General features: G+C 41.1%; 1 protein-coding gene across 1 annotated transcript; it reads left to right on the top strand.

Moving 5' to 3' along the window:
- The first annotated feature begins 1091 nt into the window (after positions 1–1091).
- Positions 1092–23967, top strand: LOC145361837 (GTP-binding protein Rheb-like). The gene is made up of 9 exons (XM_080217787.1): positions 1092–1206; positions 3857–3928; positions 5152–5219; positions 7767–7849; positions 10378–10434; positions 15261–15323; positions 16679–16726; positions 21789–21870; positions 22895–23967. Exons 1-9 carry the CDS (start codon positions 1155–1157, stop codon positions 22979–22981), a joined length of 612 nt encoding a protein of 203 aa, XP_080073913.1. The 5' UTR covers positions 1092–1154; the 3' UTR covers positions 22982–23967.
- Positions 23968–27845: the final 3878 nt, after the last annotated feature.

Genomic DNA, 27845 nt, shown 5'->3' with positions numbered 1-27845 from the left:
TTTTCCAAGTGTGGCCTCACCTATGTCCTGGATAACTTCAACAAGACGTACCAATTCCTGTATTCAATGTTCTGACCGATGAAACCAAGCATGCCGAATGCGTTCTTCACCACTCTGTCCACCTGTGACTCCACTTTCAAGGAGCTATGAACGTCTACCCTTTGTTCAGTAGCTCTCCCCAACGCCCTACTGTTAATTGAATAAGTCCTGCCCTGGTTCAATCTACCAAAATGCATCACCTCACATTTGTCCAAATTAAACTCCATCTGCCATTTGCCGGCCCAATTGATCAAGATCTCATTGCAATCCAAGATAACCTTCTTCATTGTCCACTATGCCACCAATCTTGGTGTCATCTGCAAACTTACTAATCATGCCTCCTAAATTCTCATCCAAATCATTAATATAAATGACAAATAACAGTGGGCCAAGCACTGATCCCTGAGGCACACAGCTGGTCACAGGCCTCCAGTTTGAAAAACAATCCTCTGACTTTTGTTATCAATACTTTTCACTGTATCCCACTACGTGACAACAATAAATCAACTCAAATATTAAGCTGTTCTTTACATCTTTAGCTATGTTTATAACACTATATTCTGAACTCCCTCTCCCCTATGCACTCGATGAACGGTATGTTTTGTCTTTGTAGCTCACAAGAAACAATATTTTTCACTGTACCCCAATACATGTGACAGTAATAAATCAAATAATCTGTGTATCAACAGTAACCGGACTTGTAGGAAAGGGTGAGAAAACTTTAAAATAAATATAAAGGTTCTCGACACATTCCAAGCACATACTTGCTCTGTGAGATCCCCCCATGAGGGGGCGCACAAAGTGGGAGGCGGCTCGGGTGAACAGATCATTTATGACGTTGCCGTAAGTGCATGAAGGGGCTGAAGTGGGAGGGATTTATTTGTTTTTTTTAAATAAGGTTGCTGTGAGTGAAAAGGGGGGTAGTTATCGTAAAGTGGCGAAGGAGGACGTTCGTAAATCGACGCGGAAAGAAGAACCTGATTTTAAAAAATCACCTCAGTCGTTCCGACGTGCTTTCCCGAGGGGGGCGGGCGAAGGTTAATCACGTGACTGATGCAAGCCCGGGTAATTCAAAAAAAATATAAATATATATAAATCCAACTCAACATCTATAAATGGCCCCTTTAAAGTTTCGGAAGATTGCAGTGTTGGGGTATAGATCAGTTGGTGAGTGTTTTTGATTTTCTGTGTTTTGCGGGGGGGCGGGGAGTCTCGAGGGGATTCGACGTCCCCATGGAGACGGCGCGCGATTGCAAAATCCCTACTGTTATTTGATTCTGAATATTACTTATTCCGAATGCTGTCGACCAGAAACAAGGGTCTTTCCGTCGTGTTTCCACGGGTAGTTTTAACCCAATCTGTAAATCTTGTTTAAAATATATTTCGAGAGATGGGGAGGAGAAGGGGGTTGGTTTTGCAAATGTAGAAGCTCGGTGGTCCTGTTTAGATCAGACCGTTCTCAGCACTGCCTTGTTTCCTCTCTTGTCTCGACTGCACCTTTCCCCTCCCTGTTATTGAACGCACTACACCACCCCTTTTTCAATTTTTTTTGCCAGAATGAAAAGTTAGCCTGGAGTTAAGGGGTGGGATTCCGAACCCATTACATTTTCGAAATGGTTCAGAGTTGCCTGAGAACGTGCCCTTTCTTGTCCCTGTTGCCCAGCTACAGCTGTGGATGAATTGTAACTGGAATCACGTTTACTGGGTGACTGTTATCTCTCACCAGCTTATCTCTTAGTCGCAGTGATTTTTTTTAATATATAAAAGAGCACATTTCAAACTGGCTTTGTGTTGGAAGCTGTAAGATAAATATAATTTCCTTGAAAAGAGAAAGTGCTGCTTACACTTTTGTTTGTTTTTTGAGAGGGTGGAGGATGGGAGGAAGAAGTCCATAATGTTGACAAAATGTTGATCTAATGTTAAATTTTATTTATTATTATCATAAGCAGGCTTACATTACTGTGAAAATCCCCTGGTCAGCACACTCCAGTGCTTGTTTATATTTTATTTATTTGTGTCACAAGTATTCTTACATTAATATTGCAATGAAGTTACTGTGAAAAATCTCCTAGTTGCCATACCCTGCTGCCTGTTTGGGTAACCTGAGGGAGAATTTATCATGGCCAATGCACCTAACCAGCACGTCTTTTTAAGTTGTGGGAGAAAACTGGAGCACCCGAAGGAAATCCACACAGACACAGGGAGAACGTACAGACTTCACACAGACGGTGACCTGAGCCAGGAATCAAACTCGGGTCTCTGCTGCTGTGAGGCAGCAGTGCTAACCACAGTGGCACAGTGCTGCATGAGTATTGAGGGAGAATTTAGCATAGCAAATGCACCTAACTACATGTTTTCCGGACTGTGGGAGGAAACTGGAGCACCCGGAGGAAACCCACGCAAATGTGGGGAGAATGTACAGACTTACATTACTGTGAAAATCCCCTGGTCAGCACACTCCAGTGCTTGTTTATATTTTATTTATTTGTGTCACAAGTATTCTTACATTAATATTGCAATGAAGTTACTGTGAAAAATCTCCTAGTTGCCATACCCTGCTGCCTGTTTGGGTAACCTGAGGGAGAATTTATCATGGCCAATGCACCTAACCAGCACGTCTTTTTAAGTTGTGGGAGAAAACTGGCCAGTGACCAAGTGACCAAGTGACAGTGACCAAGCCGGGAATCAAATGTGCATTCCTAGTGCTGTGAGGCAACAGTGCTAACCACTGCCGCTTAACATGGCTTTAAAATAATTAGCACACGTGTTTTTTTTTTAAAGTGAAAACTTGGTATTTGTTAATGGTGATTTGTCAGAAATGACTCAGTAAATCGCATTCAATGTAGTGCTTGTTATGTAGGCAAGCACTGCAGCCAATTTGCACATCTCAATCCCACAGACAGAAATGAGGTTGAATTCCCAATGTTGGTCAGGAGGGAAATGTTGGTCAGAACACTGGAGGTGCTCCCTGTGTCACCTTGTAACAATGTGATGTCTTGCACCTATCTGAAGCGGTGGAAGACATTTGGAATCTTGCACTGTATTTCAAGGATGGTTCCATAGTACTGTAGTGTCAGTCTAGGTGATTTGCCTCAATTTTGGAAAAAGGCATGAATTCACAACCTTGTGACCCAGAGGTGAGAGTGCTACCAAGCTGGTACTCACTTTTCACCACAAGATTGCTGTTAAAAGGGTAATTCTGACTTGGTCAACGTGTAAACTTTGTATACGTAATTGTGTTAAACCAGGAGGGGAGTTAAAATGGAGCCTTTCTTTCAGTCCTGTTTGATTAGTGGTCTCATCTGTTTGGAGGTTCTCTGCCAATATTGATGTGCTCCAGATCTCCTGTTTCAGAAAGTTAAATAAGAAAGAACTGTGTGGACCCACTAGGATTGTTTTGTTGACCCTTAAATTGTACAAACTGTTAGTTTTAAAAACCTGTGATGTAATGCACCAGCTAACCCAGTTATCCCTTTGTTAAAGACACATAATTCTCATGATCCATTCAATTCTGAATATATAATGGAAGTACATTTCAGTTTCTCAAGCTTCATTTAAATATTGCTTCACTAAATGTGATGGTCAGAAGAACTTTAAACAGTATACCCTTGTATAGTAATGGTTCTGGATTTACCTATATTTCGATTTTGAATTGAAATCTTTGTGGTATTCTGACTTCAATGTTCTGGCAGAAAAAACTCCTTTTTCAATGAAAAAAAAACTAACAAGTACAGTAAGATTGTGCTTTAATGTTACATTTATGATAAACGTTAAAGAAGAGTTTTGTCATTCTAAAATATATAAACTCCTTTTGTAGGAAAGTCATCGCTGACAATCCAATTTGTAGAAGGACAATTCATCGATGGTTATGACCCTACAATTGAGAATAGTGAGTATGGTATTTGTTGGGGTGTTGCAAAGATCATTGAATGTTTAGGGCATCACAAGGTGACTGAGGAAGTTTGGAGTTAACACTAAGATTGGGGGTATTTTGGCAGTTTCTTTTCCTCCTCTGCGCCTCCCCTGAAGATGTTGACCTATGCTGGGATATAGTATGGCTTCTGTTCTGTCTGGCATGTTGTCCATGTGATCCTTGTTCATTTGTGACCCTAAACAGTGAGTCTTGGCAGGCAATTTTATGATGGGGATATCAACACTAAGCCAGAACCTGCCCTGCATCAGTGTTCATGCAAACATATACCTAGAACAAAGAACAGTATAGCACAGGAACTGGCCCTTTGGCCCACCAAGTCTGTGCTGACACAGCTGCCTTTCTAATCTGATATTTTCTTGCCTCCATATGGTCCATATCCTGCTATTTGTGTATCCATCCAGATGCCTTTTGAATGTTGTGATAGAATCTGCTTCCACCACCTCCTCCGGCAGTGCGTTCTAGGCATTCACCACTACCTCGCCTCTCTCAGTATTCTGGGGTAGACCCTATTTGGCCTTGGCGACTTGTCCAGTTTAATGCTTTCCAAAACCTCCAATACCTCCTCCCTTTTTATCTGACATGTTGTAGAATGTCAACATCCTGTCTTCTGCAATTTTAAAATTGACCAGACACATGTACACCTCATAGTATAACCTCAGGTGCCATCTCGGTGTCTGTTGATATCTGGGGTGGCATGATGGTTGGCACTGCTGTCTCATAGCGTCAGTGACCCAGGTTCAATTCCAGTCCCGGGTCATTGTCTGTATGGAGTTTGCACATTCTCCCCATGTCTGCATGCTCCAGTTTCCTCCCACTGTCCAAAGATGTGTGAGTCAGGTTGATTGACTGTGCTAAGTTAACCCTAGTGTCAGGGGAATTAGGGTAAATATGAGGGGTTAGAAGAATAGGGATTGTGGTCGGTGCAGGCTCGATGGGCCGAATGGCCTCCTGCACTGTAGGGATCCTATGATTCTAGTGTTACAGAGACTAAACTACTCCTGTGATTTCTGTTGTCTGAATTTGATTGACTTTTGAGGCAATTGTGCTGAAATATTGTATCTTACTTGCAGGTTTATTGGTAGAACAAGTGTAGCTATCAAGCATGGGTTGTAACCCATCTTTAAAATATACGTCTACTTTCTCTTATTTGTATGTTTTCTTTTTCAACTATTTTGCAGCTTTTAATAAAACCATAAACTTTGATGGACAAGACTTCTATCTTCAACTGGTGGATACTGCTGGGCAGGTGAGATTTGAATCGTAGTATTTAACAGTGCAGAAAGAGGCTATTGGGCCTCCTGGTTGCCAAGTAGCCATCCAGCCTAATCCTGCTTTCTAACTCTTGGTCCGTAGCTTTGTGCTTTTCCAAGTAACTTTTAATTTAGTGTGGGGTTTCTGTCTCTACCACACTTTCAGGCAGTGAGTTCTGGATTCCCACCATCCTCTGGGTGGGAAAAAAAAATTCACCTTGAATATTCCCCTGACCTCTTACCCTCAATTTCTGTCCCCTCGTTATGGGCTCCTGAACTAAGAAGAATAGACCCTTCTGTTATTTAGAAACCTCATAATCTTATACACTTCAATTAGATCTCCCTGCAGCCACCTCTGCTCCAAAGAGAGCAACCCCTGCCTCTTCCATCTTTCCTCATAAATAAAATTCCCCAGTCCTGGTAATATCCTTGTGAATCTTCTCTATAACTTCTTCAGTGCAGTCATGTCTTTCCTATAACACTGACCAGAATTGCACCTGGAACTTCGGCTGTAGCCTAACTCGTGTTTTATACTGTTCCAGTATCACCTCCCAGCTCTTGTATTTTATACTTTGGATAATAATCTTGTGCCTTCTTAACAGCCCCCCTCCCCCCACTTATTTATCTGATCTGCCACCTTCAGGGACCTGTGGACATGCATCCAAAGATCCTTCTGTTCCTCCACGCTTCTCAGTATCTTACTGAGTACTTACTATGTATTCCCTTGCTTTATAAACCTTCTCCAAATGCGTTACTTCACACTTCTCCAGACTGAACTCCTCTTGTCAATGTTCCATCTGCCTGACCAGTCCACTGACATCTTCCTGCACTGTACAACTTTCTTCCTCACTATCATTGCAGAAGTTTTAATTGTACCTACTATGTTCAAGTTTAAATCATTTATACCTACAGCATGGTGGCACAGTGATTAGCACTGCTGCCTTACAGTGCCAGGAACCCAGGTTTGATTCCTGACTTGGGTCACTGACTGTGTGGAGTCTGCACATTCTCCCTGAGTCTGTGTGGGTTTTGTCTGGGTGCTCCTGTTTCCTCACACAGTCTGTAAAACGTTGGTTAGGGGCATTTGCCATGCTAAATTCTCCCTCAGTCTACCTGAACAGGTGCCGGAGTGTGGCAACAGGGGGATTTTCACATAACTTCATTGCAGTGTTAATGTGGGCCTACTTATGGCAATAAATAAACTTAAAAAACTGTTTCCTGATTGGAAATAGCCTTTCAGGCACACAGCTCCAGCTAGTGACACTTGCTACAGATATGGTGCCAAGGCCTCAAGAAGCATCCAGAATTTCCCACATGGCACAGGATGTGTAGTTCTTGGGGTTGAGGTTCGCTGCCATATCTTTATTTTCTAGACTCTTAGAACCACTTAAAAGGTACTCGCCAGGTCTTGCTGTCTCCTGCTTCCTCACCCAGACCACTTATGTAAAAGACCTGAACAGCATGTATTCCCTCACTGCCAATTTCTCCCAGTGAAGTACTTTGCAGTACTCCATTGAACTGGGCACTGTGCAATCTGATGTGTGGACTAGCATCAGATTTGGAAAATGGAATGTGATAGATTTTCCTATGTACTTAGCACATTGTAAGAATGTGTCCACTATCCTGAAAAGATTTACCTGTTTTCAGCCTTTCAGTCCCTGGTTTGTGTTGCCCCTTGTTTTGGTTTTTAAAAATTCACTTATGGGATGTGGGCATCACTGGCTAGGTCAGCATTTGTTGTCCATCCCTAGTTGCCCTTGAGAATGTGGTGGTGAGCTGTCTTCTCGAACCACTGCAGTCCGAGGTGTAGGTGCACTCTGTGCTGTTGGGGATGGAGTTCCAGGATTTTGACCCAACAAAGTAAAGGAACAACAATAGTTTCCAAGTTAGCATGGTGAGTGACTTGGAGGGGAACCTCTAAGTGGTGGTGTTCCCAGGAATCTGCTGCTCTTGTCCTTCTAGGTGGTAATGGTCATGGGTTTGGAAGGTGCTCCAAAAGAACGTTGGTGAGTTCCTGCAGACAGTACACCTGGCTGCCACTCTTTGCCAGTAGTGGAGGGAATGAATGTTTGTGGAAGGAGTAGCAATCAAGTGGGCTGCTTTGTCCTGGATGGTGTAGAGCTTCTTAAATGTTGTTGTAGCTGCACTCATCCAGGCAAGTGGAGAGTATTCTATCACACTCCAGACTTGCGCTTTGTAGATGGTGGACAGGCTCTGGGGAGTCGTGAAGTGAGTTACTCACTGCAGGATTCCTAGCCTTTGACCTGCTCTGGTAGCCACAGGATACATATGGCTGATCTAGTTCAGTCTCTAGTCAATGGTAACCCCCAGAATGTTGATAGTGGGGGATTCGGTGATGGTAATGCTATTGAATGTCAAGGGGATTTGATTAGTCCTCTCCTTATTGGAGATAGTTATTGCCTGACGCTTGTGTGGTGCAAATGTTACTTGCCATTTGTCAGTTCAAGCCATGTTCATTCACTTGACAACCAAACTGAAGTTTCATTTCTTTCTCTTGTATTTTTTTCTGTTTCTGCTTTTAGGATGAATACTCTATATTTAGCCGGTCCCATACTGTGGATGTTCACGGCTATGTTTTGGTTTACTCCGTAACATCAATGAAGAGGTGAGTAATCCATGTTAAATGACTTGGAAATAAATGCAACAATTTTCAACAAATTGGTTAATTTTTAATTTGACGAGCCAAAAAAACCTTGATTTTGATGGAAGTTAATACTCTCTGGACTGATTTTGTTTCGGGTGGGCATTTATAGCATAGATCAGATACCAAATAAAGTCGTTTCTGCTCTGCCATACATCTTTCTAGCCTCTTTGGACCCTTCCTTTTGGAAATAAAGGGACACCTGGCTTCATTAGTCAGCCCTCAAACACATTGAGTGGGATTTTTGCCATGTGTTTGGCAGAGGCAGGATCTTCTGGTCCCACCACTGTCAATTGGGTTTCTGATTTTATGCATTCCCTGCTGCCAGGAAACCCACCGGTGGGATTGGGCAGAAAATTCTGACCATTGGGTTGCCTTTTTGAAATGGATAGGTGCTTCTGTGGCTCAAATACATTGCTCATTGTAACACTGAACAGTACTCTTAAATTATACTGATCTGATTTCGATGTGAGTAGCAGCTAGAACACAGGAATGTGAAATAGGAGCAAGAGAAAACCATGTGGCTCATCAATTCTGCTCTGCCATTCAATACGGTCATAGCTGATTGTGGATTTCAATTCCATTTTCCACCTGTTCTGCACATTTCTTAATTAGCTGACAATCCAAAAATCTGTCCATCTCAGCTTTAGTAGAGTATCCACAACTCACTGAATTCCAAAGATTTGCAACCCTCTGAAGTAATTTTTCCTCATCTCGGACCTAAATGATTTCCACACCCACCCCCTTATTCTGAGACTATGTCACCAGGCTCTAGATTCCCCAATTGGTGAAAACAACCTCTATCTACCCTGTCAAGCCCCCTCAGAATCTTGTAAGTTTCAATGAGATTGTGTCTCATTCTCCTAATCTCCAGACAATATAGAGGTAATCTAAAAGTAAAATTTATTTATTAGTCACAAGTAGACTTACATTCACAGTAACGAAGTCACTGTGAAAATCCCCTAGTCGCCACACTCTGGCACCTGTTCAGGTGCACTGAGGGAGAATTTAACATGGCCAGTGCACCTAACCTGCACATCTTTGGGCTGTGGGAGGAAACTGGAGCACCCGGAGGAAACCCATTACAGAAATGGGGAGAACATGCAGACTCCACACAGTGACCCAAGCTGGGAATCGAACCTGGATCCCTGGCGCTGAGAGACAGCAGTGCTAACCACTGTTTACTCGCTCTCGTCTCCAGAACCAATCCAGTGAATCTTTGCTATGCTGCCACCAATGCAAGAATATCCTTTCCTAAATGTGGAGATCAAAATTGCACATTATTTTCCAGATGTTGTTTCACCGAAATCTCATACGACTGCAGCAAGATGTCTTTATTCTTGTTCTCCAATCCCCTTGCAATAAAGGCCAACATGCCTATTTGCCTTCCTAATTGCTTGCTGCACCTGCATAACTGTGTTTCTTGAACCAGCACACCAAAGTCTGTTTAAACTTTAACACTTAAAAATTTTGCATCTTTTTTAAAAAAAACTGCTTTTCTATTCTTACAAGCAAAGTGAGTAACTTCACATTTCCCTAATAATATGTTACATGCCATCTAAAGTTGTGCTGAAACATGCAAGTGTGGACAGAACAAGTTTAAGCTATGATAATCTTCGTCATGGAATAGCTGTCTGAGCTGTTAAGTTACAGCTATGAATGCTTACTTGAGAGCAGTGGAATTATATCCCAGTGTTAATTTGCTTTCAGAAAAGGAGGCAGAAAATTTGGGAGGGCAAGAGGGAACTTTGTAAAATTCCAACCATGAGCCATTGTGAAAATGTGGCTTCTCCCAGTCTATCAATTCTTGGAATCGAGAAACCAAGAGAACAAAAAATGTCAGGACAGTAGCTATCATTGTAGAATATATATCGACATGTTGATTGTAATTTTTATTCTCCCTCTTTTTCAGTTATTTCTTGTCATTTTGTGTAACTCACAAATGGCATGAACTGAATATGAATTATTAGAAATATCAGAACTTGAAATCCTCTGCAGTGGGGCTAGTTTTTGAATAAACCTCACGAATGGCAAGTTTTTAATTCTCCTCCAATAACTGTAGCCATGTGTCCATTCTTAATCCAAAATCTCAATCTTGAATTGGTAGACAATGTATTTGACTTTGGGATCAGTTGTGGTTGAGTCTGCTGTGGACTTCTCCCAAATGCATTCTTTAAGTTCAGTCACGAAATTGGATAGGGAATGGGAACTTTTTTCCCCCTCCCCCTCTGAGTGGCTGCCATTCACAAACGTGGTCCAGGTTGATGATCAAACTTTGTTTACCTGATGTGGAGGAGGAGGGGAATTTGAGTGACTGAAGTGAAGCATTGCATCATTTTTCAATCTGAAAGGATTATTGGTCCTAATCCATTGGAGGTGGGAAAGGATGGAGAGGATTTCATGCACTGATTGCTCATGGATAACAGTAGCTGCTGCTTTTAAATCTGTAACCTTTTGTTGCTGATGTCTGCCTTCTGGATTTTTTGTTGCAGTTTTGAAGTGATTAAAGCAATTCACAGTAAACTGCTGGATATGGTGGGAAAAGTCCAGTGAGTATTGGTGACTTTAGTAATGTTTTATTTTTCAAGCTGATTTTGTGTGGTCCTGACTGTGCCTTGCACATTACATTCTGTAGTGGGTCACTGACTACTGCTATAGTGGCAGATGTAGGGTGAGTGCACTTGGCCATGATATGACTACAAGTTTTTTTTATATTACACTTTCATTCCATCATTTGAGTGGTTAATAAATGTGGTGAATAGTTGAGGCTTCAACACAGATTCTTGCGGAGACAACCAGTCACATCCTGCCCATTAGCCCTACTCTCTTGTCTCCTGTTGCTCAGCAAATTTCCTAATCAAGTCAACAATTTGCTTTCAATTCCATTAGCTTCAACTTTAGATGATAGTCTCTTATGAAGGACTTAACTGAATGTCTTTGATTTGATTTATTATTGTCACGTGCATTAACATACAGTGAAAAGTATTGTTTTTTGCACGCTATATAGACAAACATACCGTTCGTAGAGAAGGAGAGGGGAGAGTGCAGAATGTAGTGTTATATGTTGGAAGTCTCTAAGTGACATCCATAGACATTCCCCTGTCCACTACTTCAGTCACTTAAGAACAAAGAAAATTATAGCACAGGCCCTCCAAGCCTGCACTGACCATGCTGCCTGACATTAAACAAAACCCCCTATCCTTCCAGGGAGCATACCCCTCTATTCCCATCTATTCACGTACTTGTCAAGATGCCCCTTAAAAGTCACTACTGTATCCGCTTCCACTACATCCCCCAATGACGAGTTCCAGGCTCCCACTACTGTGTTTAAAAACAAAAAACCTGCCTCATACATCTCCGTTAAACCTTGCCCTTCGCACCTTAAACCTATGCTCCTTAGTAATTGACTCTTCCACTCTGGGGGTGGGAGCTTCTGACTATCCACTCTGTCCATGTCTCTCATAATCTTGTAGACTTCTATCTGGTCTCCCCTCAACCTCTGTCACTACAGTGAGAACAAACCAAGTTTCTCCAACCTCTCCTCATAGCTAATACCTTCCTCACCAGGCAACATCCTGGTAAATCTTTTCTGTAATCCTCTCCTGAAGCCTCCACATCCTCCTGGTAGTGTGGTGACCAGAATTGACCACTATATTCCAAGTGTGGCCTAACTAAGGTTCTATAAAGCTGCAATATGACTTGCCAAATTTTAAACTCAATACCCCGGCCGATGAAGGCAAGCATGCCGTATGCCTTCTTGACTGCTTTCTCCACCTGCATTGCCACTTTCAGTGACCTGTGTACCTGTACACCCAGGTCCCTCTGCCTATCAATACTGTTAAGGGTTCTGTCATTTACTGTATATTTCCTATCTGTATCAAACCTTCCAAAATGCATTACCTCACATTTGTCCGGATTAAACTCCATCTGCCCTTTCTCTGCCCAAGTCTCCAACTGACCTATATCCTGCTGCATCCTCTGCTGGTCCTCGTCCTCATCGCTATCCACAAATCCACCAATCTTTGTGTCGTCCGCAAACTTGCTAATCAATCCAGTTACGTTTCCTCCTAATCGTTTTTATATATATATATTACAAACAGCAAAGGTCCCAACACTGATTCCTGAAGAATGCCACTTGTCACAGCCCTCCATTCAGAAATGCACCCTTCCACTGCTGACTTCTTTGACCGAGCCAGTTTTGTATCCACCTTTCCAGCTCACCTCTGATCCCATGTGACTTCAGCTTCAGCACTAGTCTGTCTTAAAGGACCTTGTCAAATGCCTTATTGAAGTCCATGTAGACAACATCTGCTGTCCTACCCTCATCGATCATCTTTGTCACTTCCTGGAAAAACTCTTCTTCAAAAAATTCAATCAGGTTTGTCATTTAGTATACTTTACCACTTTGCTTAGGATAAAATACATATGTATCATAAAGTTCTTCATCTAACAAACCCCATTTGCAAACTGGTACCAAATCTGGAAGGCAACAAAATTTGTTCCACCTTGACTGTGACTTTCTTGTCCTGGGGTGCATACTTAACTAGCTGTTAACTGTCCCTCTATTTCAGGCCTTAAAACTATAGGCTATGTGACTTCTGCTGCCTTTGCCAGGTACATAATTTTCCCAAAGGAAAGAAAACATTTGGGTTAAATTAATGAGCTGATAAAGGCCTTCTATCTCATTTGAAGGAATGAATCTTTCCTTATCAACTGTTACATTCTTTCCACAGATGGTGACCTTGTAAATTTGTTTTTGCAGCAAACAATTCTGCATTATATCCTTTTCCCACCATTAAATGCTGTGCTTCAGGAACTAATTGGAGCTATAAAATGAATAGCTAAATCATTGATGTTTACACACAGATTCCTTCCTGTGAAGGGAATACCAATCAGTCACTGCACCTTGACATAGCAGCCAGCTATCGTAAAGATGTGTCACATCACCTTTATCCTGTGAATTGACAGAATGGGAGAAGCCACACTATCACAATGATTAGGAGCTGGAATTTTACAATGTTCTTGCATGTTTATCAGAGGGTTATCAACACCAAAAAGGTAATTAAACTCCTGGTGCTGTAAGCACCTATTCAAAAGTTCATCTGATAGCTTGATTCTGAATCCAATAACTTCAATCCAAAGCAGACCTGTATGCAATAAAAAGCAGACTTGTCCTGTGCCTAAGATTTCACTTTATGGGCTCCTGGGTAAAGATAGAATTGATGAAAGCAGCAGAGTTAAGATTGGGCAGGCTTAATTCGCAGTAAATAAAATTTTGGGATTTGAATTTCAGCTCTGAATGAAACAGTAAGTCAAGCTTGCATGAAGTTTGTTAATCTTAAATGAGAGTAGCCAAGAGGATGATTGAGTTGGTAGCAAACTTGCAGAGATTTTTTTATACCTTGATATCACAGCTCAAATCATAAAATTCTGGCTTGTTCACGGTGTTTGTCAGGCAATCTGATATCATGGGGAAGGTTTTTGAGTTGAGAGTGGTGGGAGAAGTAGAGCTGGGTGTTGGATCAGTGTGGAAGCTGACCTTGTGTCTATAGATAATGTCAGTGCAGGGTATTGAAGAGGGGAGAGGCAAGCATGTAAGGGATCTAGAAGATGTTATTCCTGAAGATGTATTAGTTGCGTAATGATGCACAAGAGTGGAACCACTTGAGTCAACCATAGAGGAGGCTGGCATGATTGACCATGTTGAATGATGCTTCAGCATTCCTCAACCTCAAACAAAGTCAGGGAGGATATTGTTAATGATTTTGATAAGTGTATTCTTGGTGCTGTTGGCAGGGTGGAAACCAGACTGAAGTTCTGGGAGAAGTGAGCATGCAGTTGGATGGTATCTTGTACAAGGAAGGGAAGTGAGAAATTAAGTGGCTGTTGAAGGTGATGGATGGATCAAGGGTGTTTTTTTTTTGTGTGAGGAAGGGATGATGTTGACTATTTTGAAAAGAAGATTGTGCCTGAGTAGAGTGAGTTATAAACTGTTGGTGACCACTGGGAAGTTATCAACAATTGGATGGGTGTGGAATGGGTCATGACTCAGTTGCTAATGGTTGTGTGGGATTGAACCATACAGACTAAACATTCTTGGTTTCACTTGGGCAATGATATGGATTCCTTTGGCAATGAAGGAGAAAATAATGATTCTCATTTCGCTTGACTATCCAATAATCTCTGCTAGAATGTGTATCGCATGTTGGATCTGGCTTGATTGTGATTCTCCTACAGCCGACAAGCTCACCATCCCTCATTTTCTAAGATTGTACACGAAAAACATCCATTTGGGCAAGATACTGGAAGGTGATGGTGCCCATGCAACGTATGGCAGAAATTTAGCACCTTCAGGAGAGATGATGGGAAATGTTTAATTCAGTGTTGTCTTTGTGTATGGAGTGTCTAATAAGTACTCAGATTTCAAATATAATATTGTATTATAATATTGTATAAAATATTGTACTGTTTAAATAAATCTTCCTCTTGTTTCTGTTGTTATACTCCCCGCATTCAGTCCAGCACATGTCCTCGTGGCTTCTATCTGTAACAGTAAAGATCAGGAGTGATTTGACTTGCTTATGATGCACAGCAACTTGGGCTGCAAAAGATTTTTGAGTAGGCTTTACTTATTTCTTGATAATCATCAGCTTTTGGCTCCTGTTATTGTGAACATACTTCATTATATAATTACAGAACAAAACTCCTGGCACACACCATCTGACAACAGATTAACCCTTGTTTACCAAGCCTCTCTTGAACTCAAATGAATCTGAGTATTGTGGCATTCAGAACATTTCATTGGATGCTTTTCTTGTGCAGTGTAAAATGTTGCCATGCTCCTTAAAGGGTTAACCATCACTTTCATCAAACATTGACAAAATAAGTGGAGAGAGGAAAATGCAACACCTTTTGTAATGTGTGACATTGACCAGTTAGAGACTCTCAATTGAAACGTAGCCACCCTGAAAGACAGTTATTCTGAGATTTGGTGGCTTTTTAAGTAAACAGTTATGCATGAGGGAATGGGTGCAAAATGCATTTGACTGTTCTTTAACATCACTTTATTAGACTAGGGCATGAAAAATGTATGCATGTGTTTTTAATGGTGCTAATAAATGCATGCTATTTAGTGGAGCTTATAGAAACAGAGGTGACAGATGCAACACACTGTTCATTTGTATGCGTGTCTTTTTTTTCCTTCTACCTGGTGATAGTGATGATTTGTCGGTGCGAGATGATATCTGTTTTGGACAGGTATGTTAGTCAACTCACAGCACAAGCTGTCCACTAGAAGGAATGACTTGTAAGGCAGGAATCATCCAACAGTTAGTAATAACTACCTGTTCATAATTATAATTTATTCAACCCTCAGCCGGCCATCATCCCCACATTATGCGCCACCTCTTGAACCTCCGTGTTTTTGCCAGATGTGTAGGTGAGTAGTCAGAACATGCATATAAATAGTTGCTTTCTTGCATTCATTCACAAGTGTCTTTCGTGCATGAAAATGATTGAGATGCTTTGAGCAAATGTAGACAAAATGTAAGGCCAAATTGGAGTATATATGATTGAAAAATATTATAGACTATCTCTGTTTACATTTTGGAGAGATAATTCAAAGTTAAACCTGACCATTAGCTACCACTGAACTTTGAATTTTGGCATTGGTGAAGGGGAAATCTAACTTGGTCAACTTCTAGTTAATGGATTATGACCTGAAATCTAAAGCCTCCACTCTAATGTTGAATTGACTATTCGCATTAAGCAATTCTTTTAGGCAATTATATTGCTGTAGTCTTCTTTTATTTTGGGCGTTTGACTAGAATCTTGAACTTGGATCAGAGACTTAAACCTAGGAAATGTTGAATCCTTAGATTTATCAATGGCTGTTATAAAGGTGTGTTATCAATTTACATCGGAGTGCTGAAAGGTAGATGAGAGCACTTCTACTACCAGGAAGTCCTGTGTTTTGCAGGCAGAGGCCACTACCTTATCTTCTCTGGCAGCCTGCATATACCAGTGATGGCTTTTTTGTGTTTTTATTTTCTGATCAGTGCATCTTTTGGCAGCAATTGAATGGCTGGAATCAGTCTTGTCTTAAAACAACTTCATATATAAAAGCATGTTGATGCAGTTGTTTGAGTGTGGAATCTGCTTTAATTTAAATAGGGTGGCTTTCATATCACCAGGAGCCCTGGCCAATATTACTGAACCATTTCTTCAAGAGGTCCTGTGATATTTATACAGAAATGAGTGGTATTCTAGCTGGGAATACTCTCCAGTGTTGTTGAAGTGCTTGGCTGCTGCATGTTATTCTCAAAATGGAGACTTGACATGAGTTGTGTATTTTTGAACAGAGTTGCTCATTAACTGGTATTGAGAAGCTCCTGTTATCCAAGATTTTGCTAAAGAAAATGCAGGGTTCTGGCAAATGAACTAATGTGGGCTAATGCTGGTGGCACAATGGTTAGAATTGTTGCCTCACAGCACCAGGAACCTGGGTTGAGTTCTGGCCTCCAGTGACTGTGGAGTTTGCATGTTCTCCCAATGTCTGTATGGGTTTCCTCCCACAGTCCGAAGCTGTGCAGGTTAGGTGGATTGGCCATGCTAAATAGCCCCTTAGTGTTCCAAGATATGTAGGTTAGGTGGATTAGTGGGTTAGATGCTCTATGCTTCTATTGCAGACTTGGATATGCTGATTACTAAAGAAGGAAATTGCTATTCTGATACTTCATTTGCTTTTTCATATTGCAGATAAAACTACTGTTTTTTTTTCTTTCCATTCTTTAGAATACCAACTGTGCTAGTCGCAAATAAAAGAGATCTTTCTAAACAAAGGTACAGAATTTTATTTGCTTAGTAGCCTTATTTCTATGTAAAGTCTTGCTATGCTGATGTGACTTTACTTTTGTTCCAATCTATCTTGAGATAATGAACGTGAATGGCAAAAAAGAAATAATTGGTTGGATTCTCCAATCTCGTCTGTGGCTGGGATTCTCCAGTTCTGCTGTTGTGAATGAAGATTTGGCTGAGCGCCAAACTTTCCGTTCTCACTGGCAGGGTGTATAATACCAGAGAATTCCAGCCAATATGTTTCAAGTGTATTTTTTAGTCTATCAACAAAAAAGACTCTGTCTGATCTAGTTCTTGAGAATCAAGTGAGGGATATAGATAATGGGAAGATGTCTTGCAAAATTCAAAGGAGGGAGAGAATAGTGAAACATGATACCAGACTGAGGGAGAACTGTGTGAAATAAATCAAACTGAATATAGAGGAAACAAAATAGAAAGGCAAAGAGGTGGTATGGAAAACATAGGGAAGAAAGTAATAAAGGATAAGCATGAAGGGATAGGACATTTCTCAATGTCAACCCATTCTAGTGGTAACCATTAATCAATACTAAACTGGACCGACCAGTAACCCCCCCCCGGCCTCCACAAGATGAAATACTTTCCACTTGAAGTTTAACACCAACCAGGACAAGCAGTCCTCTGACTGGCTCCTTATCCACCACCTTAAAAATTCACTCCCTTCATCATCTATGCATGTTGGCAGCAGTGTGTACCACATACAAGATGCATGGCAGCACCTCATCAAGCCTCTGGCAACAACACCTTGCAAACCCTGTGACCTCTGCCATCTAGAAGGACAAGTGCAGCAGACGCATGGGAACGCCACCATCTGCAAGTTGTCCTCCAAGCCACACCCCATCTTGGAACTGTATCCCTGTTTCTTCACTGTTATTGGGTTAAAGTCCTGGAGCTCCCTACCTAACAGCACTGTTGGGAGTACCTTCATATAGACTGCAACTATTCAGGATCATCTTCATGACGGTAAGGATAGGTAATAAGTGCTGGCCTTGCCAATAACATCCAGAGTCTGTAAATTTTTTTTAAAAAAACAGGAAATCGTCTCATGGAGGATGAAGGAATGGCAGCAATGTTAAATGAATATTCTACCTCTTAAACAAGCTCCAAATAAAATAGATAGACCTTGAAACGAGAATCCTGAAATATTGAGGGAAGTCCGACATGGAATAGAAGAGGTTCTGACCACAATCTTTCAAATGTTCTTTGATATGGAAGTTGTGCTACTGGACTGAAGGTTTGCCAGTGTAATGCCTCCGTCAAAAAGGGTTAAACCAGGTAGCTGTTGACCTTTCAGCTTAACATTCATGATGGGCAAGCTTGTAGAGGCCCTAATGCAGGATGAAATTAATGGTATGCTAAAAAGACATGGGTTAATTGTGGACAACAACCAACATGGATTATTATAGGCCAGGCATGTGATCCATTTGAGTTATTTGAAGCAATTAGACGATATTGTGAAAGGAATTGAGCAGAATGTTATGTATTTTCAAAGTATTTATGTCACAAAGAAAGCTTATTAGAATTGAAGTACACAGCATTAAAGGGAATGTGATGGCCTGAATAAGAATTTTGTTTTAAATAGAAAATGGAAAGCAGTAGTTAAGAAAAAAAACCTGCAATTTTGGAAAATGAAATAGAGACAAAAAATGTTATAAATAATCAAGTCTTGCAGCCTCTGAGGAGAAAATGAGATGGTGTTTCAAGTTAACTTCCTGATGAAGGATGCAATTAGAAGCTTGTGACCAGTTCTGGGTGGTTTATTTCAGAAAAGATGTAAAGACCATGGAGTATGCAAATAAGATTCACCAGCCACCCTGTAAAACTAGTTCCCCTCAGCCCTGGTATTAAGAAGCTTTCATTACAACAAAGAAGGTTAAGTTTAGCCTCTAGAGAAGATCTGTTGGGTGCTGATAAATTCCACTGTGATCTGAAGGTTACACTAGTGGGTGCTAGGGGTAGAAATTTAAGATAATCATCAAAAAGAGCAAAGGAAGAGATTAGAATTGAGATAAAATGGCCAATCAAAAACTATGCTGGAATCAGAATCCAGAATAGTTTTTTATGTGAATATTTGAAAAGGGAAAAATGTAAAAGTATATGGGAAATATGCCGGGTAATGAGAATATGGAGATAGGCACAATGGAGGATTTTTGTATTTCAATTGTCCAATGTGTGTCTAAAAGCAGTGTTAGTGGGATCAGAATTGGAGTGCTGCTGCTTGTCTGCCCATTTGGCTTTTAAATAGATCTCCATCTCCAGCTTCTGCACAAAATGGGGAGAACCCTTTTTAATGAATGACACATGCATAGCTCCACCCCCTCAATGCTGTTTTTATTTCTACCATCAGTTCCCAATCCCACCCAGGAATCATTAATAGTCACAAGCCAAGAAGCAGCCATTTCCACTGGTATGTTTCAATTAAGGGATCAGTGCTGGGGTAAAACTGCAGAAATGTTGCTTGTATTTGATAGGTCTGTCTGTCTTTCTGCTTGCACAATTTCAAAGTTCTTTTTAGGGGTTTTTAGCATTGCACATATTTTTTATGGGAGAACCCTTCTGGGAATTTCAGTTCAATGTAAGAAGCAAGCAGCTGCAGGTTGAAGGAGAGCAAAATTGATGGGAGGCATGCTTGCAGGGATCTTTACCCTCCTAATTGAGTTTGTGGTCCCTAAACAACATACCTGCCGCTCTCTGAGAAGCAGTCCGTTTGAAGGCTTCAATGCTGAGAAGGTTGTCTCCGTTGTTGCCTTGCAACAAAACCTGGAACCAATGGTCACAAGGTGCAACGTTGTTTATTGCAGTCAAAGTCACTGTAGCTCTGGATACCTTTGTCACTGGTGACTACCAGAAGAGAGATTGATAACCAGTTTACCTGTAGCTTGTGCTTCCATTTAGCAGGTGATAATGCCATAAAGCAAACACTTTCTCTTGCCTTATTTGACTTCCAGAAACAACAGGATAGAGCTCTGGGATTTGGATTGAACACAAGATTCCCCAAATCCGAGGTGTCATTGGCTGCACCCACGTGGGCTGCTCCATGAAAGCTCCTGCTTTCATGAATTGTGAGGGCTTCCACTCCACTAACATTCAATTGATATTTGATCATCAGGAGCAAATTATGCTGTGCTGTTTCCATTTTCTAGCAATTGCTATGATGCTTTTATCTTGCACTAATCTTTTCCAATGCCAATGGAACAGTTTGGGACAAAAGCTATACTTTGCAAACTTGGTTAGTAGCTCTTGGCTTGTAGCTTTTCATGGCTACCCATGCTTGTCAGTCAAACTGCACTACCATCAGTTTTATGTGTCAAATATAACCATCATCAAGCAGGTTATTGATGCCCTTCATTGATTCTGATACCTGGATGTAATCTGGTGAATTCCTGTCCAAGTCTGTCAAGTATCATGGTAGATTGACGTATACTGCAAAGCTGATCTGCAATAAGGACAACATAAGGTGTATTGCTAAACGAGTGTAATGGACATTGGCGCACCAAATTTTTGTCCACCAATGTGAACACTGGACCTCAAATCATTGACAGATGGTTGGCTTATATGGATACTAAGCCTATAACATCTAGGGCTATTGATAAGAGAGATGGTTACCTATAACTAATGTTATAAATGTTTCCAGAGCACTATGTAACCATTTAATGTTGTACTGATATAGATTGGGAAGTTCGTTGGTCTGCGTTGAGTTAGCTGGGGAAGGGGATAGTGGGTGGTTTCAACTGACCTTTTATGCTGCCGAGGTTAGGGAAGAGGCAGAATGCTTATGTGTGTTTCTCTATCCAAGCGTAGGTTCCTAACATTCATTTGAGTCCCTGTGTGAATTGACAGTTATGTTATCAAGTCATAGAGGTTTACAGCAGGGAAACAGGCCCTTCGGCCCAACTTGTCCATGCCACCCCTTTTTTTTTTAAAGCCCCTAAGCTAGTCCCAATTGCCTGCATTTGGCTCATTATCCCTCTATACCCATCTTACCTATGTAACTATCTAAATGCTTTTTAAAAGACAAAATTGTACCTGCCTCTACTATCACCTTTGGCAGCTTTTTCCAGACACTCACCACCCTCTGTGGAAAAAATTGCCCCTCTGGACCTTTTTGTATCTCTCCCCTCTCTCGTTAAACCTATGCCCTCTAGTTTTAGACTCCCCTACCTTTGGGAAAAGATATTGACTATCTAGCTGATCTATGCCCCTCCATTATTTTAAAGACCTCTATAAGATCACCCTGAAGCCTCCTACACTTCAGAGAGAGAAGTCCCAGTCTATCCAGCCTCTCCTTATAACTCAAACCATCAAGTCCCGGCAACATCCTTGTAAATCTTTCCTGTACTCTTTCTAGTTTAACAATATCCTCCCTATAATAGGGTGACCAGAACTGTACAGTTTTCCAAGTGTGGCCTCACCTATGTCCTGCATAACTTCAAGATGTCCCAACTCCTGTATTCAAATGTTCTGACCAATGAAACCAAGCATGCCAAATGCCTTCTGCACCACTCTGTCCACCTGTGACTCCACTTTCAAAGAGTTATGAACCTGTACCCCTAGATCTCTTTTTTTTTGTTCTATAACTCTTCCCAAGGCCCCACCATTAACTGAGTAAGGCCTGCCCTGGTTCAATCTACCAAAATTACCATTTCTAAATTAAACTCCATTTGCCATTCGTCAGTCCACTGGCCCAATTGATCAAGATCCTGTTGCAATCCTAGATAACCTTCTTCACTGTCCACTATGCCACCAATCTTGGTGTCATCTGCAAACTTAGTAACCATGCCCTCAAATTTGCATCCAAATCATTAATATAAATGACAAATAACGGTGAACCCAGCACTGGTTCCTGAGTGTTGTATTGAACTTTTAGAACTGGGAGATATTTTTATGGGGTTGGAAAAAGTAAATGCTTCCAACTTTGAGCTAACAAACTCAAACAGATTGGACCCTTTATTTAGAAAAAACCATAAAGAAACGATTTTTTTTTTTGAAGAAGTACATGGGATGATTGTGTTCACTCCTGTTTCTGTAGGGTGGTACAGACCGAAGAAGGGAAAAAACTTGCAGATTCCTGGGGGGCTGCATTCTTGGAATCCTCAGCAAAACAGAATGATGTAAGTGACTAGGGAGAGAAATGTTGATAGCCTGCACATTCTCATTCCCCAAGGGAGGCAATATAGTACCTGATTGGTAAGGGTGGGTTAGATCTAAAACGAGTTTTATGCTAGTGCTGTTTTGGCTTGAATTTGTGGACTCTAAACCATGTTCATGAGACTGTTCCCCACATTTATGCTTTAAATCTATTGTACCCTGGGGCAGAATCATGGACCCCAAAATTTATGTTCCAGAATCCAAACTTAAACTATAGCCACCATTGGCATTAGTTTGGCTGTCTAAATCTGTTGCAACAGGATAATATTAATAGTGTGTGGGTCTGATTTTAAAATGACTGGCTAATCCCAAGTGTGACTGCTGCCAACTATGTTACACAAAGCACTTCTTGCTAGCATTACTGCAATAGTTCACACAAAATTCAATGCAATGGGATACTGGAGTATGGTGGACTACACATGGTAGAATTTTTACCATGCAGTTACTGCATGCCTCCAACAACACCACCTGCACCCCTCAATAGATTTTCTTTTTTAAAAAAGTATCTACTGTTCCTGGATGCATCATTAATAGGACTATATTTGAGTACAAAACAAATGCAGTCTTTGAAGAACTCTGCGTTTAGACCATTGTCCCTTTAAGAGAGCTGAACAAGTGCTGCACATAAACAGATGAATTCAACTAACACTGCTGATATTGAGGTAAAATATTAAATTCAATACACAGCCAAAGTGAATTGGTGTTGGGTTTAGGTTGTTTCCCAGATGGGTATGAAATGGCCCAATCCTATATGTGTTCTTGTACTGTAACCTGTAGGTTACACTGATTTGCATGTGCAGTTCAAAACCTGCACTTTGAATGTGGAGGAGTGGCACAATACTGTGAGCTATAGAACTAACTTTTAAATCAAAGGATGGGGAAGAGGGCAGGCATCCACTGATATATTTGGCATCTCTATGCCACAGTATTTAAAGACAGTAGGCAATTTAAAAATGCTGAAATTATTGAATTGCTTTTCTCTTTCAGACGACAGTGAAAATCTTCAAAATGATGATACAAGAAATTGAAAAAGCAGATGGGTACACACAGGACAGGAAATGTGACATGATGTAATGTGGTTTGTGAAAATGACATTCCTCTGGATAACGAAGAAGGGAGGCACCTATGAGTTTGTTTTCAAACCCAATCGTTTGGTGAATGATTGCCTATAGCCAAAGTGACAGCACAGAGGTCCACTACAACTGTTTTGCACTAATCAGCTCAAGTTGGCTTGATTTACTAGATCACTCAAGTTGCTACATAGTATTGGTCATCTGTGTTATTCCTAATTTGTGATATGCTAGTCCTGGCATAGACTAGTAGTTTCCAAAACATTCTGGAAGGTATTCTGTACCAAGGGGAGGGAAACCTGTCAGTTTTACAATGCAGAATTCTGAAGAGGTTTTATTGAAGCGTGATTTACACTAAACTACATTTTTGTAACATTTGGTGCCTGACAGGGCTGCCACTCTGTGGTCTTGGTTTGAGGAAGGTTATATTCCCATAGTGGGAATGAGTGCACCCTTTTATAAAAGGTGGACTTGTAATCGTGATGGGCTTTTAAATGTTGCATTTTGTAGTGGCGATATGTAGCAACTCTTGTGACTGGGTAAAGTTTAGATTGCAGTAGCTATGTCTTAGACTGCTGGAATACAGTTTACACTTTTTAGAATGGTGCAGTTTGGCTATTTAAATTGAATAGCTAGATTTATAAATAAAGTACATTTTGTAATTTGTTTGTTGCTAATGTTGGCTGAACACATCCAGTTATAGAATTTTACTTGGGTTAACATAATACTGAAGCCTCTTTATAACATGGGTCTTTATCTGCTGACTGATCTTTGGGAAGAAGCCCATGCCTTGAAGCCCCTTTCATCCTTCCTGCTGAAGTAAAATTTTGAAGTTTTGGTTGAGACAATACCAAGAAAAAGCTGTTGATGGAGACAGTAAGCTGCTTTGAGATGAGGAGTTATGCTGCAACATGAACTTTATTTGTAGGGGACAGATATGTTATTGCAAAAACACTTCTGTGTATAATATTTAGATCAACTATAAAGTTTAAGGAGTGTTTTTCTTTCTTTTTGTTAACTTAAGTAACTCCACTTTATAGTTATTTATTTAAACATGTAAATAGTAACTTTGGCACAAGGTTGTTCATGCTAAACAAAGAGACATGATCCTGTACAGTATGCAAGAGCAATTGTAATTTCTGACAAATGAGGAATTTCTATATTTGTATTTAAAATTTATTTGTAACTTTTGAAATGAATTGGGCTTGTTTTTGATATTTCTTTACTCGCAATTAGTTGAATTGTTGCGTGTCATGGTATATTTTTGTCTGATATGTAATAACTGAGTGTCACAATGCAGCCAAGCTTTCCCAATACAACTAGAGACTTGTCTCTGATAACCTATTATTTATCTGTTAGGTGGCCCTCCTGTTCGTATGATTTATACAGTCGTCTTTTGAGATAAAGATTCTCCAATAAATTTGCATAAATCAAAACTGCCTTTTGTTAAATTTCACCTTTCCATTGCTGCTATTTGGTCAGAAGCAACTTAGCTGAACCGTTCTGTTGTTAACTGTCAGAAATGATTTGACGTTGAATTTTAGTGTGTGTTGAGTAGATGAGTTGCGTTTTCTTGTAATTCTTTCTGACTATTGATGCAGTATTCTAGTAAAGGTCATCTGTTCAATGACTTTCCCAGTGAAATTCAACTTGTGGAGTAAAGTATTTTATTTTCTTAAATGGAGGACAACTGTACCAAGGTGTATTGGCTCACGTTGTCATTGAGACAATGCCTTGAATTATTTACTTTTGCTTAAGTGACCTTGTGACTTGTACCCTCCACAGATGTCACTGAGTCTTGAAATGCTGGCCGATAAGTGGTTCATCAATTAACTACGCTTCTATTATAGTCAGAATTTTTCTTGTCTGCATTATATGCTTTTGTGTTGGATTGATTGTGTTGACTATTTTTGTTAAATTTTGAGTAAAGAGCAGTTTTGTAAGACATTATGTAGAACTGATTTGTAACTGAGTTATTAAAACATTTCAGAATCATCTATCATGTCAACTTTTTTACATATTCATTCATGGCACCTGGGTGTTGCTGGCTAGGTCAGCATTTATTGTCTATCCCTAATTGCCCATGAGAAAGTAGTGGTGAGATGCTTTCTTGAACCACTGCAGTCTGTATGTTGTAGGAACACCCACAATGTGGTTAGGAAGAGAATTCTGGAATTTTTACCTAGTGATAGTTTCAAGTCAGGATGGTGAGTGATTCGGAGGGGAACTCGCAGATGGTGGCATTCCTATGAATCTGTTGCCTCAGTTCTAGATGGTAGAGGTTGCAGGTTTGGAAGATGTTGTTGAAGGAGCCTTGGTGAGTTGCTGCAGTGCATATCATAGATGGTGCACGTTACTGCCACCATGCATTGATGATGGGGAGGGTGGATGAAGTACCATTCAAGTGGGCTGCTTTGTCCTGGACGGTGTTGAACTGTTAGAGCTGCACTCATCCAGGTAAATGGAGAGTATTCCATCACACTCCTACCTGTGTCTTTTATTTTGGTGGACAGCAATGTTTGTTGTCATATTTAAAGCAAGGCAATTGTTTGAAATGCCAACAGTAACAAGTGCTCAAAGTATCAAATTTTACAAACAAATTGTTAGATCAGCCATTTAAATGTTTGTTGCATTTTGTAGTGGTGATATGTAGCAACTCTTGTGATTGAGTAAAGCTTAGATTGTAATAACTGAGTCTTGAACTGCTGGAATACTTGTCTATATTTTTTAGAACCAACCATTCATAATGTTACCCCATCCTGCAATGAGTGTTCTTTCCACTGGAAAGCTTACTTGGGTAGGCAATTTTTAGGAAGTGCTTCTTCAAGTCCAGTTCTGTTTGCCTTCCCTATGGGTATTGACAGGTAATGTTTGCATTTTTTTTTTCTTTTTTGGAGATGTACAAGAGTATCTCTGGATGATTTTCTGTTTGATCAGCCAATCATTTGTTACATTAGGGCAAACAAATGTGAATCTGCAGCAAAAACAGAACATGTTGGAAAATCCCAGCAAAATAGTGGTAATAGTCAGATTTTAATTTTCCTAACATTGACTGGTACATAGAATTAGATGGAGAGAAATTTAAGTGTATTCAGGAGGAATTTCTCATTCTGTATGTGGATGGCCTGACTAGAGAGGGGGCAAAATTTGACCTCCTCTTGGGAAATAAAGAAGGGCAGGTGACACAAGTGTTAGTGAGGGATCACTTTGGGACTAGTGACCATAATTCTTAGTTTTAAGATAGCTATGGAGAATGATAGGTCTGTCCCAAAAGTTAAAATTCTAAATTGGGGCAAGGCCAATTTTGATGGTATCAGGCAGGAACTTTCAAATGTTAATTGGGGGATTCTGTGGGAAGGCAAAGGGACAGCTGGTAAGTGGCATGCTTTCAAAAGTGTGTTAACCAGGATTCAGGGTAAACACATCCCTCTTAGAATGAAGGGCAAGGCTGGCAGAAGTCAGGAACCCTGGATGACTCGGGATATTGAGGCCCTGGACAAGAAGAAAGAGGCACATGACGTGTATAGGCAGCTGGGATCAAGTGAATCTGAGTATAGGGGGTGTAGGGGTAGAGTTGAGAGAAATCAGGAGGGCAAAAAGGGGACACAAAATTGTTTTGGCAGATAAGGCAAAGGAGAATCTGCAGATGAGTGAAGGAGCAGAGAGAGAGATAAGATTTTACCTGTTAAAACCCTGTTTAAATAAGTTTAAAGCACTTTGTTCTTTGTAGAACTGTTTAAAGCATTTATTGTATTTACTGCTTTAAGAATTCTGAGGGAGTGGTTAGAAGGAGTTGTGGCCCAGCAAGCTTTAAATCAGCGCCAGGTTTAAAAGGAGGCCTGGTCTTGACAGCGGGCAGTGGAGTGAGAGGGAAGTAGAGTGAGCTATTAGGGCTTAATATCAAAAGGGCTGGAGAGAAAAAGGGCCAGGTGAGTTCAAGTGGAAATTTTCCATATTACTACAGTGAATAATGGAGGGGCATGTGATGTGTGGTTTCTGTATGATGTGGGAACTGGTGGACCCCAGGGTCCTCCCCGGCGACCATGTCTGCAGTAAGTGCAGGTTGCTGTAGGAGCTCCAGCTCAAGGTAGATGAGCTGGCCTCTGAGCTACAGACGCTGAGGCTCATCAGGGGGAGAAAGGGTGCCACTGTCAATGGGGTGCAAGAGACATCCACCCCCCCCTAGACTGGCTAACTCTAAGGGTCAGGAACAAGAGGGGGCTGCTGATAGGAGGAAGGAGGGTGGGGAGAGGAGGCCTCAGCCTCTCAAGCTGCATAACAGGTTTGAGGTTCTTGCTTCCAGTCTGGACGAGGACGAGGGAGGTGAGGTCGGTGAGCAAACTGCACACGGTACAGTGATGCAGCAGGGCATAGGCAACGAGAAGGTGAAAAGGAATGTAGTTGTAATTGGGGATAGTGGGGTGAAGGGTATTGACACTGTCCTTTGTCACAATGACAAAGTGCACAGAAGGGTGTGTTGTCTGCCTGGTGCTCGGGTCCAGGATGTCGCATCTGGGCTGCAGAGGAACCTGGAGTGGGAGGGTGAGAATCCGGTCGTTGTGGTTCATGTGGGTGCCGACGACGTAGGCAAAACGCGAACTGAGGATCTGGGGAAGGAGTATGAAAAGCTGGGAATGGAATTACAAAGTAGAACCGACAAGGTGGTCATCTCTGGGCTACTGCCTGAACCGAGTGCAGACGGGCGTAGGGTTGATAGGATTAAGGAAGTGAATGGGTGGCTCAGGGATTGGTGTGGGAGGAATGGGTTTGAATTTATGGGGTATTGGCACCAGTATTGGGGTAGGTGGGACCTGTTCGGGCGGGATGGGGTTGGTCTGAACCGTGCTGGGACCAGAGTGCTGGCGAAT

Source organism: Carcharhinus amblyrhynchos, chromosome X (genome assembly GCF_965287045.1).
Source record: "Carcharhinus amblyrhynchos chromosome X, sCarAmb.v2.hapA, whole genome shotgun sequence".
Classification (NCBI taxonomy): Eukaryota; Metazoa; Chordata; class Chondrichthyes; order Carcharhiniformes; family Carcharhinidae; genus Carcharhinus; species Carcharhinus amblyrhynchos.
This window is presented reverse-complemented; position numbering and strand designations above follow the sequence as displayed.